We start from the raw sequence: 23,625 nt of genomic DNA on the forward strand, positions 1-23,625 counted from the left end.
ATACGAGAACGGAAATATGTAGTTGCAATCCCAAGGCGGGTTTTTTCAGAAGCAGATCTGGCTGGCGCACTTGACGAAAATCTGGGTTAAAGAGTAGGTACAGTAAGTAGAGTTAGACCAAGAAAAGTCTGCAGCGATTTTGATAGCCCCCGCGGTGCAAGTGTTATTTATACGTCATAATTTCATAGAAGTTTGACGTTTAAAACAATACTTGAACTGCGTGGGCTATCAAAATCGCCGCAGACTTTTCTTGGTCTAACTTTATAAGTAGTAGGCTTATATTGGCGCTTTACTTAGTCACAATTTTAAGCGTTCTTGGCTTTCAAAGGGTTAACTGTCTTAAAATCTGTCTTTGGAACTGGCAGCTAATGACATGGCTGACGTCTTATTGAAGTTAAATTCTTTATTCAACTTCTATCAAATCTGTCATTTTCCATCTTATCCGTGTATGTTTGGTTAACATTTTAACGTAAATTAATTTATTGTAGTAACTTCTCATTAAAATTATATTAGTTAAGTTAAACACTTCATGTCCCTTATTAGACTGTAATGGAGTGTAAGGCGAGTGAAAGTAAGAAATTGGTTCAAGTGTTCGATGCAACAAAACGTAAGCGTGGAAAAAAGAAAAGGGAAGAAGAGGGCAGGTCCTTAGCGCGTTCCGCTAGTGACTGTACTAATACAAGCGTAAGTAAAATATTAGGCGCCTGGCAAAATAAGTTGGCAACAAACACACCATTGAACGATACCTTAGGTCTGTGCCTTAAGCAACGGGAAAGTCGCTGAGATAAAACTAATTTCATACACCGATTTATTCTTGTTTACGTAGCTCACGCACACATTCACAACAACGATAACTGAGTAAGGTGCATTGGGATAACTTCGAAAACTTGCGAAAATAATTTTGATAATAACTAATATCTACTGCCTACACGGCTATTCGGTATCTGACGACATGGAACGCAGCGACACGTGAAGTGAGATACAGATAGGTATATCTACCGGGTATCGTCTTGGGTCGTCCCATTCGTTTTTCGTCAAGTTCTTAAATTAGTCCTATTCTGCTTTCGTCACTCATTCTACATTGAAAGCCACCGACGATTGTGACGAATGTAGAATGAGTGACGAAAGCAGAATAGGACTAATTTAAGAACTTGACGAAAAACCAATGGGACGACCCAAGACGATACCTATATATCTACCGTGTCTATTTGTTTAACGTAATAGCTGCGTCCCTGTCGTCACTAACTTACTGCACTAAGTAAAGTGTGCGAAGGGCTTTACCATGCTATCTTGCTTAGTTAAGTACTGTTGTTATTGTTAGTAGATATTTGTTATTTTCAAAATTGTCCCGTTTTACAAGTTATCCCATTACACCTTAGGAATTTGTCAGCGTGCGAAATCAGCTTGTCATGACGTCAAGTTTTTAGGATTCCGTACCAAAAAGGTAGAAAAGAACATGTTTTAACCGTGCTACCACGGCTTTTGTACCACAGGGGACCACGGGTAATTTTTTTTCCCCGTAGACCCACTGCATCAAAATGGGACTACGGGTAATTGAAAAGAACTGTATTTTACCCGTGGACCACCGTTGTCATATTTGGAAGGTTATATTGGTAGGATTAATTATTACATTCTCTTACATTTAATTATTACAAACGGCGTCGTCATTATACAAACGTGAAACGTTATGTAAATTGCCGAAAGCAAATTGCAAAGAACCGTGTCCCGATTTGGGCCATGGTGCGTCCATTAATGAATCGCATACTAACGGATAGGGGTTTACGAGTACATTCACGGAAAAATAGTTTCATTGTTAATTGAAGTGGGCATATGATTATAGGCAACCCAATACGGCCAATACTGGTGGCTTAATTGCCGTTTATATATCTGAAAATTATTCATGGATCTTATAAAATCTTATAAAATATGTCTCCCATTTCTGTTCATGGAGGTTTTATTGGTTGTGTTAAGAGGCCTTGCATACCCTTATTACCAAATTAATGTGCTGATTTGGCCCGGTAGCAACGAGATCGTACCGTGTACCAAAAAGAAGGGAAGAGGGGAAATGGTCGGCTCCCCAGGTACAATCTATGCTATAATTTTTCATGCTCTTAGCAACTTTTATATATCATTTTTGTATAATTTAGGGACGGAGAATTCATTTTTGAAATAACCGTTATACCTTTTCATACAAATAAACAGATTTTTGCACAATAAATAAAAATTATATGTATTTTTAGGGCAAATTTGGCCTTTATAATCACAGTGTGGCGATTTGTACTAAATAAAAAATTGTACAATTTAGCTAATTTATTCCTTATTCTAAAAAGTATCACTTTAAAATAGGTACTCTTATATTTTTTTTGGGTTATTCCCACTAGTTACCACCAAGTTGTTACCAGTGGTAACTACTGGGAATTTTTTTCCCACCTTTTACCACTGGTAACTACTGGGAATAAAAATTCCCAGTAGTTACGACTAACCCGAGTTGGTGGTAACTACTGGGAATAAAAATTCCCAGTAGTTACCAGTGGTAAAAGGTGGGAAAAAAATTCCCAGTAGTTACCACTGGTAAAAACTTGGTGGTAACTAGTGGGTATAACCCTTTTTTTTGTTAATAATAATTTGTAGCGTGTGGCGGTGACGATTTCCATTTAAATTGAATTATGGCAAAAGTCAATCAGTCAAGTCAAATGTTTAAAAAAAAAACTGAATCTGGCATTTGAAAAGTATGAATACAATGTTTTTAATATTTTACAGATAAATTACGGACGATATTTTTACAAATGAAATGGGTTTTTGCCGCCCTAATTATGTGGGTCGTGTGGGTGTCTATTATAAGGGTCGGGTCCCAAAAACATCGTGAGGAAACCTGCATACATCCGCGAAAAAATTCAAAGATATATGTGAAGTCCCCAACCCGTATTGGGCCAGCGTGGGGACTATAGCCCAAACCCTCTCATGCTTGAGAGGAGGCCTGCGCCCAGCATTGGGACGTATATAGGCTAATTTTTTTTTATTTTTTATTATAAGGCAGTAGACATTTTTGCTAACGAGGTATGCCCACCAAATACGCTCATAAGAACGATATATTCTATCGATATAGGCTATGCACTATCTAATGACATATAAGTTACTTGGGGACGCGTCATGGCCCAGAACCCATACTATCCGGGACACGGTTCTTTAGTGTTTCTTCTCCAAAAACATTTGCTTCACAACGTAACTAGACGGCGGGGCTCCTATTTCTGGGCGGTTTGCCCTTCGGGCATCTGAAGCTACCTAACGAACCTAACCTACCTACTCGTACCTACCTTAACCTACGCTTAAATTGAAGTGGGTCTATGGGGAAATAAATTATCTGATGAATGACCCGTGGGCCCACGGAAAGTTTCGTATTCAAAAAGATAACTTAAAACTGGAGCAGTGGGTCTACGGGGAAAAAAATTACCCGTGGTCCCCCTGTGGTACAAAAGCTGTGGTACCATGGTTAAAACACCGAAAAGAAACTTTATGGTGCGATTTTGTCTTTAACCTTTTGAACGCCAAACGGCGCATCCATTTGCCGAACCACTGACGCCACGGGGGTAAAATTTAGTTTTGTGAATAAATAATGCCAACCTAAAAGTGGGGTGTTTTTCAGTAGATTTTCATCAAAAAACGATCGACGTCAAATGCCGCCTTCTGCGTCGTTGTCACGATTTTTCGTTGACGTCAATTGCCGTCTGTGGCGTTCAAAAGGCTAAGGACCAGTTGCACCTACCATAATAAGCAGACTGATCAACGTCACTCAGCACTGAACTAGAGTCGAACAAAAAAAGTCTGCAGCGGATTTGATAACCCACGCAGTGCAAGTGTCATTTATATTACGTCATAATTTCATAGAAGTTTGACGTTTAAAATAACACATGCACTGCGTGGGCTATCGAATCCGCTGCAGACTATTCTTCGTCTGATTGTATGAAACGTTCCATACAATAAAATTTATCGGTGACAAACAGTCTGGTGCAACCGACCTTAAGGTGTTCCGCGAGCTGCATTCGGAGGACCTGAACTCACTGCACCTTAACATTTTGAACGCCACAAACGGCAATTGACGTTAACGAAAAATCGTGACAACGACGCCAAAGACGGCATTTGACGTCGATCGTTTTTTGTTGAAAATCTGAAAAACACCCCACTTTTAGGTTGGCATTTAGCCTAAGCAAATTAGAAAAATCTGCGGAAATAATTCGTGTAGTTTTGAAAATTGGTACAGGTATACCTTGTGGTGTACTGAGGGTAGGGGATGTGCTGAGGGTGTAGGGGAGGGGGGGTTGAAGGTACCTTTTTTCATATTTTTGCTCATATCTCGAATATCTGTACGAAAAGCAATAAAATTACTTCGGACAAAAGTTTTATCATAAAATTTACTACAAATTTGGTTATGTTTATTTTTACTCTACAATCAATACTTTAGGAGCTACAGGCTGTTAAAGTTAAATAAGAGATAAAAAATAGACTATTTAAGAAAACGTCGTTTTTTTGTTATTGATCATCATAAATAAAATTTTTAGTTTAGAGTATGCAAGCTAGGCGACCTGCTGATAAAATATAAAAAAAAAACAGGCCATGAGCATGTCGGGCCATGCTCAGTGTAGGGTTCCGTAGTTACCCGTCTGTCAAAATAGACTATTTGCCAAAACTCAAAAACAGCTATACCGATTAGGTTCGCTATATTTTTCGTTGAAATTCTTTACTAGGCTATGTTTTCACGATTTTTTTCAAATTTTTTGGATCCATGGTTCAAAAGTTAGGGGAACTAAAGTGTAAAACACAACTTTTTTTCTTTCAGATCGATTATATCCGAAAATATTAAGTTGACCAAAAAATGATTCTTGATGCCCCTTATTCGTTTTAAAAGACCTATCCAACGACACCCCACACTATAGGGTGGAAGCGAAAAAAAATTTCATCCCCACTTTAAACACCATAAAAAAATATGTTTTCTAGTTTATATGATTAAATTTGACACGAATATATAAATTAGTTACGCTGACAAAGTCTTAAAATATAAACTAGAAAAAATATATTTTTAGGGTGCCTCCCCTACATTAAAGTGGGGATGAAATTTTTTTTCGCGTCAATTCTATAGTGTGGGGTGTCGTTGAATAGGTCTTTTAAAATGAATAAGGGTCTTTAAGGACCATTTTTTGATCAACATAATATTTTCGGAAATAATCGTTCTGAAAGAAAAAAAGGTGTTTTCCACTTTAGTTCCCCTAACATTTGAACCATAGGTCCAAAAAATATGAAAAAAATCGTGAAAGTAAAGCTTAGTAAAGACTTTCAAGGAAAAATATAGCGAACCTAATCGGTCTAGCAGTTTTTCAGTTTTTGCAAATAGTCTATTTTGACGGACGGGTAACTACGGAACCCTACATTGAGCATGGCCCGACATGCTCTTGGCCGGTTTTTTTTTATATTTTTTTTCGCGTCAATTCTATAGTGTGGGGTGTCGTTGAATAGGTCTTTTAAAATGAATAAGGGTCTCTAAGGACCATTTTTTGATCAACTTAATATTTTCGGAAATAATCGATCTGAAAGAAAAAAAGGTGTTTTCCACTTTAGTTCCCCTAACATTTGAACCATGGGTCCAAAAAATATGAAAAAAATCGTGAAAGTAAAGCTTAGTAAAGACTTTCAAGAAAAAATATAGCGAACCTAATCGGTCTACCAGTTTTTGAGTTTTTGCAAATAGTCTATTTTGACGGACGGGTAACTACGGAACCCTACATTGAGCATGGCCCGACATGCTCTTGGCCGGTTTTTTTTTTATTTTATCAGCAGGGCCGTGTTGCATAATAAACTACAACTAATATTACAAGCGGAACTCCTTTTCTAATAAGTGAAGTTAGAAAAGGAGGTCCGCTTGTAATATTAGTTGTAGTTTAATATGCAACATGGCCCAGGTCGCTTAGCTTGCTTATTCTAAACTAATTTTTTTATTTATGATGAACAATTACGAAAAAACAACGTTTTCTTAAACCGTCTATTTTTTCTCTTATTAAACTTTAATAGCCTGTATAGTCGTATCATCGAGAGCGTGGAATTGCATATGTAGTAGTATTGTTTGTATACAGGTATTCTATATTTGAATTTTCTATTTTCTTGTACTATCAGCATACAACCACTACAAATGCAATTCCATCTTCTCGATAATTCAACTATACCTCCTGAAGTATTGATCGCAGAGTAAAAATAAACATAACCAAATTTGTAGGAAATTTAATGTTAAAACTTTTGTCCGAAATAATTATAATGCTATTCGTACAGATATTCGAGATATGTGCAAAAATATGAAAAAAGGTACCTTCAACCCCCCCCCCCCCCATACACTCTCAGCACACCCCCTACCCTCGAGGACTTTTAGTATGTTTATCTGGACACCACAAGGTATACCTATACCAATTTTCAAAACTACACGAATTATTTCCGGAGATTGCCCAAATTGGTTAATTTGACGTGGCTAATTATTTATTCACAAAACTAAAATTTACCCCCGTGGCGTCAGTGGCACGGCAAATGGATGCGCCGTTTGGCGTTCAAAAGGTTAAGTGACTCTACCTCTTTATATGAACTCCGAGGCATTCAATTACGTTTACACTAATCGTAATCATGCTCCCAAAGCAGGGTCAACTTCGTGTCGTTTCAGCTAAAGCCAGTCTACAAGAAACTGTTCCTTCGAAAACTGATGCTTTTCGGAGTCACGATGAGAGGTGATACAAATTAATTATCTAAGTACGTGTTTGAAATATTTTCTATCAGTGAGGTTTACAAATGATTTGTACTTATGATCAGGACCGCCGACAGTAGCCCGTCAGTCCGGTCTCAGAGTTCGCCGCGTCGCCACCGTCGTCCCACGTAAGTTTTCCTACCATGTTGTAATTTTATTCAAATACTTACGTGCAGTATTTCACTTGAACAGTGAACACGCAAACTTTGAAGTACTTAATCTTAAACCTACCGTTGCCTTACTGAGGGTAGGTACAGAGAATGACGTAAGCCTTTGCCCCTCGGTAATAGGTAATTATTTAGGCTGGCCTGTGGCCTGTTCACCGATGAACCTAATATTTTGCAAGTATATAGGTAATACTATATAGCTACGTGTTGTATTCAAAAGTTCTTATTTTTCAATAGCAGAAGAGAAAATATGTCACTGGCTTTGAAGGCGGGTCTTGTATCCACGCCCCGTTCGGGTTCGCCGCAAATAGTAAGTTACTTTGAATGATTACATTTATGAAACCTTCCTAGCTGACCTAAATGACTGTAACCTTAAGTCCCCGAGTGTAATGTTGCCTATACAACAAATTCTACTTCGCTGTCTATGTAAAATTCGGTTGGCTTCCAGTGCCTAACGGTCCTTAAGGGTGGTATTCCACCTGTCCAACGTGTATTTGCGTCTCCCATTTTGCTTAGTGAGAGAGTGAGACGCATAGGGTTTCTGCTCGAGAATTCTCTTGGCGAGAAATCTCGAAAATTTGTCCTAAGTCGAGACGGAAAAAAAAACACTCAATGCCTCGAGAACTCGAGAAATAAATCTCTTGTGATAAGTAAAAAGAAAACACGCGTAGGTAGGTATAACACGTGATGTGTCTATAGTGTTATTCTTTAGGTAGTTAAATAAACGTAAACAATGTTTTTTTTTTTTACATTTTCAGGTACTTAAAATTAATATATTAGGTAGTTAACCAACCAAATAAAAAACTGCCTTGATCTTGTCCCCTGTCCTATAGTTCTGGCTTCAACCGATTTTCATGTTTTGAAACTTTTGAACTGTCATGACGTGTCTTTTTTATTAAAAAAAGCTTTAATAAATTTGTAACTATTACTTGTGAAAGCAAAATAATGTAAACTATCGTATATGAGTAATTGTTACATATTTGCGATGATCTAATTTTCAAAAGTGTTTTTCAATAAAAAGACTCATCAAAATCGCTTAATCTTCTTTCTAATGCTGAATAGCGAATTATAGGGCCATGTAATAACTACACATCGGTAACTCGTAGTGGCATTTAGGTAGCACTTAAAAGATTAGTGATGAGCACACATCGGTAACTCGTGGCACTTGACAGTTTCTAACAGACTAGTGATGTGACAATGTTCTTCCTATACGAGTCGAGAAAAAGAAACCACTAAAAAGGAATTAATTAAAGTAATCTTTTAAGTGCTACCTAAATGCCACGAGTTACCGATGTGTAGTAATAACAAATACATATACTCAATTACTATTGATAAATCAAATCATCCCGATATATTCTTATTAGCAAAATATCACAATTTTAGCAGCTTCATTGTTACGTTGACTATTTCGTAGTAAAACTTCTGTAAGTATGTCACATCGAGTTAAATTTGTTGACTTGAATATTATTATCTAATAAAATACCATATGTAGGTAGGTATTGTGGTTTGATTAAATTTTGTTAAATACCTAAAGAAATACACTATAGCATCACATTGCCGGCGCGCACGCCTGCACATATAGTTTTTTTTGGTTGTTGTTTAATTTTTGATTATTAAGTGCAATTTATGGTAACTAAAAATGTACCCTATGTTTGATTATTGATCTCGCCTACGATTCCTATGAGTTTGATTTGTAATAATGCAAAAAAATGAAAATAACCTGGTGTTTTTTGAAACTTTCAAAATTTCTCGAGATACTTACTCGAGAAAGTCGAGAAATCTTGGTCGAGAATTCCCGTGCCTCGAGAAATAAAAAAGGTCGAGAAACCAGAAACCCTAGAGACGCAATGGTACATTGGACCAAGAATTTGGACAGGTTGAATACGAACCTTATAATCGGTTCATAAATGGTTATCTACTTAATTTTTCGGTGATATACGTACATGCTATCGTAATGAGATTTATGTGACCCACTTGTTTAATTTAGGATGGTGACGGTACTTTCGAGTCGGTGCCGCATGATCAGGGCTCCTTCATCTACGCCTTCCTAGAAGAAGCTATTAAAAGGGATAAGAAGAAGTAAGCCAAAATCTTAATTATGCCCACTATTGCTGTTGCTGTAGCTTTGCTAGCACTCACTAGCCGGCGGGTTGTTTCAGAGTGTCTGAAACTGGTACTTACAGTGAAACATTAGGAATTCAAATAATAGCGACAAAAGAAGAGTTGACGCTAAGCTTGATACCAAAATGTAACCACTCCTACAAGGTACCCTTGTAGGAGTGGTTACATTTTGGTATCAAGCTTAGCTTAGTATTATACTTGTGGTAACGAAAATCTTAAAATAACTTATGATATGCGCGCAACAAGATATGTGAAACTAAATCGACATCTCAGAAACATGATCATCGCATTCTTTGGTACAGGCAACGTCATGCCCGACGCCATGAAGACCGCGAACGCGGGAGTCGCGCGCGACCGCCGTCCCCGAGCGAGCGAGAACCTCGGCAACACCGTGACCACCGTGACCGCCGGGAGTATCGGGACCGGGACCGGGACCGGGACCATCGCCACCACCGGCGCCGCGACGAGTCACCTCAGGAACCTGACAAGTACGTTCCTAGGCAACGTCACGCTGGTGCCATGCAGACCGCGAACGCGGGAGTCGCACAAGAGTGTCATCACGTAGGTACATGACGGTGCAAGCAAAAACCTTGCTAATACCGCGGCCACAGAATGTCTTAGGTATTCACATCTCCTGCAGACTCAAAATCTATTATTGCTCGTTACCAAAACTAAGTAACAACTATGTTACAGTATAAGTTAAGTATAACCCAGTCGACAATACTTAATAGCACCGTACCACTTAATCTATTATGCATGGGATGCAATTTATATGATTTATTTATTTATTTACTTAAACTTTATTGCACAAAAGAACAACTTAATGTACAAAAGGCGAACTTAATAATTGTCCCTTTTTGCCATACCACGAGCGATGATGGTGTTCGAAATGCTTACACCAGTTACACATTATGACCTTCTGATCCTGCATACTATGTTATTATTCTATTAAAAACGTTGCATTGTGTACTGTGGTTACAATCAATTTAAAAACATTAAAATTATGCTACCAAAGTAAAGCCTGACCAGGAATATATGACCATTGTCAAGAGGGCGCTATTATTCTCATTTATATGGCAACAGTTCGGTATAGTATGAACAATGTGGATTCCCAAGTAACAATTTGTGGTTCTATAGTAGTCGATAGAACGTTTCCCAAATACCTCCTAAGGTCCTATAAAAGACCTAAGAAGATTGTATAAAGCCGAAATGGCGCATCTTATGTGCCATTCAGTGATATAGTAGACCTGTAGCAGTGTCAGTCGTAACGTTTTAGGTCTATAAAAGTGATGTGATGATCACTTTTGTGCTAATTTGTTGTCAGTAACGCCATTATAGTGTTAATTTATACTATAGTAGCATTTGAGATTCCATTATATATAGTGCTTGTTTTATACTATAGTAGTATTTGAAATTCTATTATAGTGCTTTTTTATACTATTGTAGAATTCATAGTTCCTTTACTACGAAATTTGCTATCAAGTTTTCCATCAACTGTTGTGAGTGGTTTTGTTGTGTGTTTACTTCACAAAAACGGTACTAAGTAAAATGGTGATAAATAAAGACGTTATATTAATATGCGCCATTTAGATGTCGAATAATTCGGTCCTTAGTGCAAAAAGTATATGGGACGGAAGTTTTACCCTTAGAATAGTATTAGGTTAATGAGGAATTTTAAATGCCCCCTCGATTTATTTATGTTTTTAATAAAATAATTAAATAAATATTATGATATTCACCATAGTTACTACTATACAGCCAAGAAGTAAATCCGACGCTTTTATAGGCTAACTATAGAACTTACGACGAAATATTCACCGCCATCATGATTAAAATTAGGGTTCCAAAAGAATTTTGCTGTGACCCAGTTACACCTACAAACTCTTTAGAAAGATATAGGATTTTTTTTTTTAATTTAGATGTAGTCATTACTTTTGTTTCCTTTTTCAGTGTGATTGGTAAAAAAAATGTGCTAATAATGGATGTCGATAAATATCTAAACCGTCACGATTTTATGCTTGTATTAAATCATTGATGTTAAATCTCACCTACAATCACTAATATCACTGGGGTCTTTTTTATCAATTCATTAAAATATAAAAATATTTTGTACGGAACCACATTATGTGGCTTAGGCCTGAACTTATATAAGCAAGATATAAGTAGCCATTACAGATCAAATTGATCATTTACAAGTAGTCGTTTTCTACCTTTATGTATCTAACTCGGTTTATAAAAGACATAAAAACTCAGCTATAACGCTGTTGTCTTTTAAAAGAAAAAACAAAACCACTATACAACAGTTTTGTGATATAAAAGAGTCATTGTGACGTTTACAGCGATGAGATATAATAGGGATTTAAAAACTACTAAAGCGCTTTTTAACGCTATAAATATGTCCCAAAAACGCTACTATAGAGCAAAACAGTTCTATAATAGTGTTCATATGACTACTAAAGTATTATGTACTATAGCAGTGATATCTAAAGCCACTATATCCTATAATCGTTGTATAGCTGGGTTTTTGTCACTGTTTAAACACAAAACTATAGCGGCTTGCAGGGAACCTTAATAGCGCAAACTACTAAAGTATTATGTACTACAGCAGTGATCTCTAAAGCCACTATATCCTAAAATCGTTGTATAGTTGGGTTTTTGTCACTGTTAAAACACAAAACTATAGCGGCTTGGCAGGGAACCTTAATAGCGCAAATTAGTTGCATAAAAGTGATTATACAGTAATATTGCTCTATAGTGATTATATTTGAACCTGTTATAGTACACGCCTGTAACGGCTCTATAAAATGATGAAGTAAACCTTTACATCAATTGCTTATAGAATATATTAGCTGTATAAGCCTATAGAGCAAAAAGGTGTTGCCAAGCGCTTTTATACGACAGGTGGTCATCTCTGAAACCTTAATACGACGTCTATACAAGCTTTTAGCGATAAAAACTATAATTATAGGACTAAAATGTTACTTGGGTTGGCAACTCGTTATTTTGACTTATACTTTTAATGTTTAATAATCGTGAAAGTTTAAATCAGTGTTATACTTTTATTCACTCTAATCATAATCAGAATCCAAATATTCGGTGTTCACATTTTTTTACTGTCGGTTTTTACCGTATAAAATTCATGTATTTTCTTACGCGTCACACATAGGTCAAAATTACCTTACATAGTGTCTGCTACATTGTCAATGAACAAAATTGATTGTCTCTAAAGCCCATAGCAAAGAGAATAGAGCATATAGAGAGTTATTGTCATAGGAAATTTTGTAGTCACTGTAAATTTATTGCCATCTATCGACACAAGATTAAAACTAAAAATGAAAATGTATGTTATGTATATCATTGCCCATAGTAAATATTTTTCAAACACATCTTTGTTACTGTACTTAAGGATTTCCTCGCTTGTATAACATAACACTACAATAACCAAGTCGTAATAACCAGACTATAATGACATTTTCATTGGTTTACCTGTCAGCTCTGATGTTAATTTGAAAATGTTTCGTAGCGAAATAGTTTAATTTCCCGAATGGTTCTTTTCCAGCAGTTTATTATTGACATTATTTATAATACATTATTTACAATGTTTCGCTCTTGATTATGTATAGTTTTGGCCATTTTTTGTCATTTATTATTTAATATTCAACACTTAAGTATTATTCAAGTAAACCGCCACAATGACACTGACAACAGTGACAACCTATCATTAAAATTATTGCCAGTGTATAGTACATTGTAGGAGAGGACGTAAAACCGCTAAAAGATGGACGAGTGAGTTTGAGGGCCGACAGGTTAGTGGAGGCTCTCAAATAATACGAGTCCATCGTAGCGTTTCCGGCCGAGGCATTACATAGTCCTTTTCACGACTACTGCGAGGAAATAAGAAAACATTTGCATAACTAATAAGTACTAGCCCGCGATTTCTCTGGTAGCAAATTACTAGCCACTGCCTGTGCTGTCTCTTGAATTTCGGTAGGCGTCAGCGTAAGAATATCATTTTATTCATTTTCTTCACTAGAAGAACTCCTTTTTATAGCGAGCGTAGATACGTGTTTCTTGTATTTTTTAGTCAAACACAATATACACTATCCAATTCAGTGAGTATTTTCCGATCCCGCCTTTTTTACTTTTTTTATCACTTTTAAGAGGCGTTTTTCTGTTGTTTGCTTCAAACCGACTCTAAACTTAGAAGCGTTTTTGCTAAAAAACCACAAACAGCTACAAAAGTATAAAACGCCTTAAGCGTGAATCGAATGAACTGACTAAATGAATGAATGGTTTTGACATTTCTTTTTTTTTTAACAAATAATTGGTCCTATAAATAACCTAATTTTATTTTTGAAGGAAAAAGTTGCGCAATAAGACCTTTTATTGATTTTTATGTTTTAAATGATACTCATTGTTGTAGCGAACCATCACCAATGACAGATGATGATAACTATGAAACATTGTAGTAGTGGTGGTTCAGGTGCTACAGCTATTGCCTACTTTCCAGCTTGGTTTTAGATTTCCGAATAGTGGCGTGAAAAGAAATTAGTTCCAATGAAATTCCGCAACATGGCGCATGATCATATATTCCTGGTCAGGCTTTAATACCTACCTAGATTCCTATTTTATTTTGTTTATCGACAGGCCCCCAAAAATTGAGAATCCAGCGCCAGCTATTGATCAAAATGCTCTGATTGAAACTTTCGTTAAATTATGCACTACGCTAAACACGAAAACCGAAAAACCTTCTAACAAAAATATCGTGAGTTAAATCCTACTTCGTTCAAGAGTCGCCAGTATTCGATACAGAGCCGCCGCCATACAAACGTAAATAGTTAGGTAAGTATACACTCTCATTTTATAACGATATGCTAAAATAATATGAAATTTACCACGAACATTGGAGTAACATATATCCAACCTGTAATAGGGTATTTTCCTACTAGTCAAATCAGTTACTTTTTAGAACTGTCAAAACGATTTGCTAATAATTATATGGAATTTATATGAAACATTACATCGTGACGTCATGCACGGTCAATTCGGTCAACTCACCTACTTTTTATATTTCTATCCGATTTATTAAATATTAAATAGTTTTAAAATAACTCCTATCTGTGTTTTTCTAATAATTATCTGGTGCTTTATTTCATGCATGGTGTAAAAGAATTTATTTTAAATACAGTAGGTATACTCATTAGTTTTCATTGCTAGAAATTGTAATACAATGAAAATAAAACGATTTGAGGATTTATATACTTACCTACAAAAAATATAATTGCTATTTCATTTGTGTTACGATTTCTAGCAACGAAAACTAATAGGTATTAATTACAGGCATAAGTAGATAATATATTGTAGGTACTTCAATATTCATGCCAAGTTTCATATTATTCCAGCATGTCGTTATAAAATGAGAGTGTAGGGTCGAGTGTATGAAAATAGAATTGGGCGGCTCTGTGCTGGCGACTCTTAATTAGTTTGGTAAAGGTAAGTAGAATGCTAGAATGAACTCTTCGACATGTTTCAGCAAGGTTCGCTGAGCCACAAGTCACTGCAATGTGAAGGCGTATCGAGACCAACCTGTAACGATGTCGACCACCACCCCGTGAAGTTGACCAGTCATGAAAATTCACAAGGCAATATCCCCTTGTCATTAGCCCGAAGTCAGGAGGACTATAGCGGACGAATTCGTAGTCGAGACAACGTTGCCACGTCTCGCTCACAGCTAGCACAAGCAAGGGGCAGAAGCTCGTACTGCGTCCCCTATGACAAAGAAAACGCTATCGGAGAACAGCAACGGCATAGAGAACAATACGCCAGCAAACTTGATATCAGCGGATCAAAGATGCACACCTTAGCAGACGATAGACGACGTGAATATGCTCCCAAACCTGCTCCCACTAGAAGTGTGCTCAACCAATCTTACAGGGGTTACAGGGAACACCACCCCAACCGGGATCCCCTTAGAGAATGTGACTATCGTAGAGATGATAGAGAATATGATCGCGATATAGAACTCAATAGAGACTACGATCGAGTTATCGAACCTAATAGAGAAAGACCCTATGAAGATGAAAAGAAAAGACTCTACAACCAAACCAGCAGGAGCTATGATGTCCACCGGGACTCTTACGCGGAGGACGACAGACAACACAGAACAACAAGGAGTGACAATCCTAGAGATAGGTGCTATGACGAAAGGCGATATGACGACAGATACCGAAAGAGGTGCGAAGAAATGGAAAAACGGGATAAGTATTACGAAGACAAGCCGATTGCTACTCGCGATCGCAACTACCACATGTATAAAGAAAGCAGAGATCGCCGAATCAAGAAAAACTTGGATAGATTTGAAAGAGCTTCTGTAGCATCGAGGGACGAGGAATATAAAGAAAGGTCTTCTGAAAGAGAAAGGGATTCTGGCCTTAGTGTTGCGGATGGTGAGAGTACCGTCAGTGCCCGAAGCAACTACTTAAGATTAGTAAAGGTTGGTAAACTAATCTTGCTCCATTAGTTGGACATATAATTGAACTTTCATTTAGTTACTTCTAGTTACTTGTTGCATAATATTGGTTCTAACTACAATTGCAGCAAGAAATTATAGAGCAAAGGCAAGCCATGGACAAGATGATGAACTTATGGAAGGAGTTGATGCGATGCTTCAAGAGCTATTCACAAACATCGGGGGACAAAGCTGCAACTGTAACTATTTCATGTGTTATTCAGCAACAAAAATGTTATCCTATTAGGTAATAATTAGGTAATCTACCTAAGTCCTTCAAAACAACCGACTTGTGAATTCAACTGGGAAAACGTTTATGAAATTAATGACTAATAAGTGGCTATTTACTATTTTTATTGCCTAGTTATGATAATTTTAATACTTAGTTGGTACCTAGTTGAACATATTTTCCGTAAGTCATTTCAATTATCTCTGCACGTAATATATCATAAAGATTCAGGACCTGGTATGATGATGCGTCTTGAATGTTTTAAATACATCACAAAATACAATGTTTTCTAAAAATCACTTATGGACACGGAGCATGTAGGGAAATTGGACTGATCCATAATATTTTAATAGATTAGAACAGATTTTATTACTCGGCCAAGATGAATGTAGAAAATAATTTATTATTTTATTATTGTATGGTTAGGAATCGGCGGCGAACAATGCCCGCGACTCGGCCGCCGCCCAACTCCGGTTGTGGCGCGAGTGCATGCGCCGCTACGAGACCGTAGCGCGGGACGTCGGCGACACGGACGCGAGGCTCATACAGACCACGGTATGCTCATTATTAGGAACTTTGCCTAGATACGCAAGTCGAGAGCGTATTATATCGACTTGCGAGGCTCGAGCAATAGTCTCTCCCTTGTCTCACGTTTAATAAAGCTACCAAAAGTTACAAAAACTGACCAAGGCCTCCAGAGATCAGGGCTGGGACCGAACCCGTGTCTTCTGCATTCGCGTCAGACGCCATAACCTAGTGGCCGCCCAGATCATGCAATATTTGTGGAATCCGTAAAAGGCTAGGCGCCTTTGACCATACTTCTAAGGGGCGAGCAGTAGCCTAAGTTGTTTGCACATCCTATAGGTACAAATCCCTCACTGGATAAAAATACGCCCTCCTACGACGACTACACGGTTTGAGGACGTTTGGGTCCTCAAATTTCTTTTGTAAAGCCTGACAACAGTTTATTTAACCCTGAGATAGTGTCGCTGCAAACAGCTTACGTATGGCAATAATGTGCGTACGTCATGTATAGTCGGGGTAGTGGGCATTGGCTTCATGTTGATACGTGGTTGATACTCGTATAATGTCAAAACATTGCTAACAGAGAATTCGGTTCTCTCAATTTACCTATTCGTCAAAATCTGATTCTAAATATTCAATATTATTATATTCTTCGTTTTCTTACTCTGACGAAGTCTGATTTTCATCAGATGTTGTGTCGCTTTCAGGACCACCAACCTCGATTATAAAACGTTCAGTCTCCAATTCGATTATAGGATTTTTATCGTCGATCTATATAAACCTTAAATGAAATATTAAAGTTTAAACCTAACAACTAACCAGTTCCATAAAACCGCACTATAAAATGTCAATACCGGTCATGTCAACATTGTCAACGACCAACTTTAAAACATTGTTTATTGGAATGCTATGTAATCCTTCGTCTTTTTTAAGCTGTAGTAAGTATTTGATTGCATTCACTACAATTTTTTTCGCATCTTTGGTAATTTTTTTTGGCATTTTTTTAATAAAACCGTTTATATTTGAATATATTCGTAGATATTTTCCGTTTGTTTACATCGGTGACATTCGATGTGGATGTCATCGAATGTCAACGTTCGTTGTCAAAGAGTACTTGTTGCCAGTAAAAGAAATTAGTACCATTGAAAATCCGCAAAATGGCGAGGGTCAAATAAACTGTTGTCAGGCTTTATATTTTCACCTAAGCAGAATCCCGTTTCTTATTTATCAACTTTAATCATGTTAAGCTTCAAGTTCTGATCCGCATTATTTCTAAGTACGAGAACATATAAATTTAATTCACACTTTAACCTATTGGTATTCAGGAGGAGATCAACAAACAACGGTCGGAGATGGCAGAGATGGCCACCATGTGGCAGGAGTGCTTGCAGCGCTACCGCGAGATGAGCAATGACTTCAACAGTCTCAAGCAGAAGGTAGGCTGTCATCTGTCACCATATTAGGAACTACAGATGTAGTGCATTATTATTTTCCTTCGTATTTTCACGGAAACGTACGAACCGTGTCTTGCTGTCTCCGTCAGTTTTGGTACAAAAAGTTCTGAGGTTGACTGAAGTAGCATGACAAATACGAACGTTTCCGAGAAAATACGAAGGAAAACAATTATGCACTACATCTCGGCTGCCCTAAGCAGAAATCAAGTAACTCGGTTTTGACAAATTTTTGAGCAGAGCAAAAAAACGTAATTGGTTAGTTTTGTTAGGTATTTTGTCTAAAATGTTAAATATTTTTATACCAATAGACTAAGGGCGATATAATTAAGCTTATACACAGTTTACACACAGTTTATACAGAGTTTGTTTTTTTTATAATTTTGTACATAAAACTTAGTACAGACAAAAATAGTTTTCTGTGTAGTTTACTGCACCATAATAATGTGTAGCATTCTACACAGATTCAAGTATTTCAAGATTCTAAGCAAGAAAGAGCAAGCCCAGTAGATTTTTCAACTTATTAAATACAAGTAACTTAAAAAAAACTTTTTGCAGTCTTTAGTTATAATAAATAAAAACAGACAATCAAAGCTTTTTATTAACACTAAGAAAAGGTCATACCTAAATACATTTGTGACGTTCCACGGAAAAGGTACCTTACGTCGCATAGCGCAGCAATAATATTGGAGCGGCGTTAATAATAGCGTAAGCGCCAACCGCCATAAGGTACCTTTACCCGTGGGACGTCACATTTAGGCTTATGTAATATAAAGTGCCCAAAGTGCGCAAAATGTCATTTTCATAATTATTATGTTTAGAAGTAAGTATACTGTAGTATACTGTAGTATACTGTAGTAGGTATAATGCGGTTAACAAATATTTTTAATTAACACTAATAAAGTTATACCGTTTTGAAAATCGGTTTTGACATATGTATATTATTACTCGACACAAAATCTATAAGCTGATCGACCTGAAACTTGGCAAGTACTCTTCTACATAGAACTGTTCGATGGCTATGTACTAATAGCCCCGATATTAAAATATTGGACTCGTCGACAATGTTAGGTATCTGATTTATTCTGGATTAACTACTTCTCCATGCTCAATTAAATCAAGAGATTTAGCGTTTGTCTCAATAACTGCTTCCAAAATGTTTGACGGTTTTTAGGCATATGGGGAACCAGTTGTAACCATGTGTTTCTTGCTGACTTTGAATTGTATCCAAAGTACCAGTTAAATCCTGAAGTAAAATTAACAAATTAGCACAACAAATCTGAATGCTCGGTTTTTATATTGAACTCATGTTTTTTATTAAATATTATAAGTTTTAAATTACTTACCCGTTATCATTCTCCAAACACATAGAAAATATCCTTTTTGCCCGTTGCCGTGTATCGGAAGCATTCCAGTGTCTTATAGGCATTGTTATTGACAAACTATTATATGTACTAAATTTAATAGTTTTAACAATAATAATTCCTCGCCAAACGCACTCTCACTCTTTCACTTTGACACAATTAACAACTACTGCTTAATGACCGCTTACTTCTCACTGTAAACAGATATGTTTCCTATATATGTAATAAAAAAAGGTACTTTATAATTACACGACTAGTTTCTACCCTAAATAGCAGATTATATTAGGAGATACTTGTTTAACCATTGTAATGAATTCATTTTTAGTTACTAATTTCTACGCTAAAAGCAAGTATCTCGGTCATCTATATGAATTACAAGTATCTCTTATTAGTTACTTGACTTTAGCGTAGAAGTGGGGCATATACTTGAATTTAGCCTAGAACACAGGACTAAAAAAAGATACTTGGATTATTAAAACGCCAATATTTTGAAAAATACACATCATTTTATAATTTTCTTTTCAGTGAAAGATTTCCGAAAGTTTCCGAAACAGCAGTTTCCGAAAATCCAAAAAAACAGTTTTTGAAAATTTTGGAGATACTTGTTTTCTGCTTAGGGCAGCCGATCTGTACCTAATGATTGGCCTTTTGAAATACTGTCCTTCATAGCTTGGCTTTATTGGTCTTTTTAGGAAAGTCACCATTCCTTCCTTTAAATAAAGTTAAGGTACTATAAGTAGGTACATTAGATTAGTCAGGATCTGAAAGTTCGCTACAAAACTTGTCTATTAATTTTGTCGCGTGTAAATTCTCTTTTGAAATATGTATTTAGAACGGCTTATTACTATTTGAAGCGGCATAATCTCTAACTTTAATTTAAGATGAGTAAAATGTAAGAATAAATTTGCTCCGAATTTGAGCGTTGACGTAAATGGCGCAATTTGTCGTTGACTTTATTCATCTTTTACAATTAATGAATCTTTACTTATAGTGACTGAAAAGCCATACGACAAATAAATACCAGTTGAAATTATATATGTCATGCAGCTGGTGACGCCGGCAGCTTCAGGACCCGTGCTGGTGCCTCCGGTGTGCGCAGATGGCGAGGGCACCGCGTCACCCGGCACCTTCTGCCAGCCCGCATACCCGCCGCCGGTACTCATTTGTTTTGCAATATTGTTTTTTCTACCACAAAGAGTACATGGACATGGCGGTGACGCGTGATTAGTGTCAGCATTTTTGTATTCAGTACAAAAGGATCACCCAGTCAGGGCTACGCAGGGTCGTTTATTAATTACGCGAGGGTTTTTGAGGATTTTTAGACTCCCCCCCCCCCTCTTAATCTCACGTTAGATCTTTTAAATATTTTGAGTATAAATGCGTTTGATTTATTAAACAAAACACATTTTGCTTTATTATTTTTATTAATAGGTAGTAGTCAAGACGATAGGGGCAAATTCTTTACGTAATAATTATATCAATACTCAATTTTACATCTATTCATGGATTTTAATGAGGTAACTACTCATTGAATCATATAACACATGTTTAAGGTAACGTATAGATCGTGTAATTTACGATCACGCGCAGATTTGTCATTACCTTACGAGCTTAGCACACATCTTCGTGAATGAAACGATCTATGTTACTTGGTCGTCAAATCATCTCTGCCTTGACAAAGGTTTAAATTTCTTAACAAAACAGATGCCGGCAGCTGGTTACGTGGGTGGCTCGCCGATCCGAATGCGCGCATCACCGCCCGCGCCTCCTCCCTGGTGGTGGAACGAGTCGGGCCATGCGCGAGCGCCGCCGGTACGTCGCTTGTCGCCCGACTCGCGCGGCTCCTGCGACCGCGACCGGCACCGGGACCGCGACCGCGAGCGCCAGCGTCGTCGACACAAGGAGCGCGAGCAAGGTCAGTTATAAGAGCGTTTGCTTTAGCACCATTGCCTCCCCCGTGGTGGTGGAACGAATCGGGCCATGCGCGAGCGCCGCCCGTGCGTCGGTCGTCGCCCGACTCGCGCGGCTCCTGCGACCGGCACCGGGACCGCGACCGCCAGCGTCGTCGACACAAGGAGCGCGAGCGAGGTCAGTTATAAGAGCGTTTGCTTCAGCACCATTGCCTCCCCCGTGGTGGTGGAACGAGCCGGGCTATGCTCGCGCGCCGCCCGCGCGTCGCTCGTGTCGCTCTGGTATAGTTTTGTATGAAAAACTAAACAAACTTTACCAACTGATGAAAAGGCGCAGTAAAGGGGTTAAAGAGGTATTTCCCGTTGGATAGGTATATGGATATTACGTATTATTTTATGATTAATATGTACCGTATCTGCAGTACAGTTCCATAAGTTTGGTAAAATAGGTACCTGAAGTAGTACTGTGACACATTGTAATATTGAAAAAAAAATCAGCCATATCGTATCTGGAGGAGCACAAACTTGGTATGTTTTAAAAAATATTTTTGTTTTAATTTTTAAAAATGGCTGAAATGTAGTGATGTGGCATATTTTTAGAATCGCCTCAAAAAGCCCTTTCATATAATACCACACGTAGATTCTAAAAATTTTATTTTTTCCCATACAAAAAAAAATCGGCTCTCCCCTCCTAAGGGATTTGTTTTTAGGAACTGCGGGTCAAACAATTTGTTTTGACCTCTAGTATACCTACGTGTGCCAAATGGCTAACCTGTACATCGATTTGCGGTTTTTCTTTGAAATTGGGGTCGTACGGCTGCCGCTACACGAGTCGCGCGACTCTTGCGATCGAGATCGGCACCGCCAATCATACTAGGCCAATCATTTTAGGCGTCATTAACAATATAAACATAATATTACATAGAAACACGTTTTACAGTCTTTCTCAATCCACCTTCAACAACTAGTTCACACTAAATTATTTTTTGCCTAAATGACTTGCGCCATTTCATTTTATTTCAGACGATGCCAAGTACAAGGATAAGTCCAAACCCAGCGCCGCTCGCTCCGATCACAGACGCAGAAAAAGATAACAAACAACACAATTGTGTAGCGATGTAACGATACCGATACCGAAATATCGGCCGATATAATCCAATATATCGATATTGGCACCGCCGATTTCAATTCAGCCGATATCAGTTTGAAAAGCGCGCGAAACGAACGACGCTGTGCTAATACCTAATGTAAATAAACTTACCTAAAGTGAACTTTAATTAGGTACTTGGTTTTACTTTTGCTTTGATTGCTAATGTTTTGTTTGATTTTGATTTGCCATTATTCTTTATTTTATTTTTTACAGTTTTTGACACTTCACACAATCGAGTGTCTATAAAACATAAGTATGTTTTATGCATATTAAGTATAAGTATAATTCCTTATTTATTTGATTTATTATTATGCCCTTGATATAGGTATCTGTATCAGTATCGCCGATTATTTACTTCAAAAATGGTATCGGTATCGTATCGGCAAAATCATGTATCGTTACATCCCTAAACACAAACATTAAATTATCGACATAGTTAACTGGCCATTCGTAAACCTTATTTCCAGTTAATTGTGTTGCACATCAACAAAAATACGAGTAATATCTACCATAAGATTTGTAATATGAGCATATGTCGCCGTTTAATGTATGAAAATTAATTATTTTAGATGTTACGTCAGAAATTATGGTAGAGTCGATAATTGCACATTTGGGATCTACTTACCCGTTCACGATATCCGGAACCTATTGTTTTATGATTTGGACTATGTACCTGCAATATAATATTTAAAACTTTCGCGTTTAGAACACATATTAACTCACATTTATAGACCCTGTACCTGCAATTAATGCATTGAATTGTATACCAGTTTATTAAAAAAAAACCGTGTTATTTCCAAATCTGCAGGGTAAGTATAGTTTGCTATTGCAAACGTATGTATTTTGTAAATTTTGTTATTATTACATGTATAATAAAATATTAAAAAATCCCAAAATAGTCTTTTTATGGCATCAGCTTTAGCAACTTCTTCCAGATGGCACGCTAACAAAAACAAACGCTTATTATTTATTAAGTAAGTACTAAATTCTTTTTAATTTACTAAATACCAAACTCTTTAAACACTACCTATTTATTTGTCCTAATAGGGAATATTAGGCAAAGCTCTGCGTAGGTGGCACCTTTGTGGCACATACAGTAAACAAACCACATTGACACATCACACGTCACGTCAATCACATGGCCTACCGCGAAACAAGAAAATCGAAATTTCGTTATCTAATCTCTCTATCACTCTTGCGTATTCGAGCGATAAAGAGCCAGATAACTAAATTACGATTTTCGCGTTTACCGGTAGGCCCTTGTTAACAAACCGCCTTGATGCATCAATGTCATATTTTATTGTCTGTGAAAACTTGTCAAAAACAGTTTAAGGCACAGTATGTATTAGTCTATGAATTTACTGAGTCGGTAGTGCTGCACTCTGGCGGCAGAAGATTGCAGTAATATCCCCTATTATAACAAGT

The 23,625-nt window shown here is 37.2% G+C and overlaps 1 protein-coding gene across 1 annotated transcript; it reads left to right on the plus strand.

The window, feature by feature from the left end:
• Positions 1-419: 419 nt before the first annotated feature.
• Positions 420-22,150, plus strand: LOC134793745 (uncharacterized). Its single transcript, XM_063765745.1, has 11 exons — positions 420-720; positions 8,930-9,021; positions 9,366-9,551; positions 13,711-13,828; positions 14,597-15,556; positions 15,661-15,771; positions 16,227-16,355; positions 17,651-17,761; positions 20,188-20,295; positions 20,845-21,055; positions 22,074-22,150. Exons 1-11 carry the CDS (start codon positions 550-552, stop codon positions 22,142-22,144), a joined length of 2,268 nt encoding a protein of 755 aa, XP_063621815.1. The 5' UTR covers positions 420-549; the 3' UTR covers positions 22,145-22,150.
• Positions 22,151-23,625: the final 1,475 nt, after the last annotated feature.

The sequence above is a fragment of the Cydia splendana genome, chromosome 1 (genome assembly GCF_910591565.1).
Source record: "Cydia splendana chromosome 1, ilCydSple1.2, whole genome shotgun sequence".
Classification (NCBI taxonomy): domain Eukaryota; kingdom Metazoa; phylum Arthropoda; class Insecta; order Lepidoptera; family Tortricidae; genus Cydia; species Cydia splendana.

What these genes read in the sequence shown, in the direction of transcription:
- LOC134793745 (XM_063765745.1), top strand. Translation starts at nt 550, where the DNA reads ATGGAGTGTAAGGCGAGTGAAAGTAAGAAATTGGTTCAAGTGTTCGAT. An exon ending in ACTACTTAAGATTAGTAAAG is followed by an intron (nt 15,557 to 15,660) that starts GTTGGTAAACTA and finishes CTACAATTGCAG; the next exon opens with CAAGAAATTATAGAGCAAAG. An exon ending in CGAGGCTCATACAGACCACG is followed by an intron (nt 16,356 to 17,650) that starts GTATGCTCATTA and finishes ATTGGTATTCAG; the next exon opens with GAGGAGATCAACAAACAACG.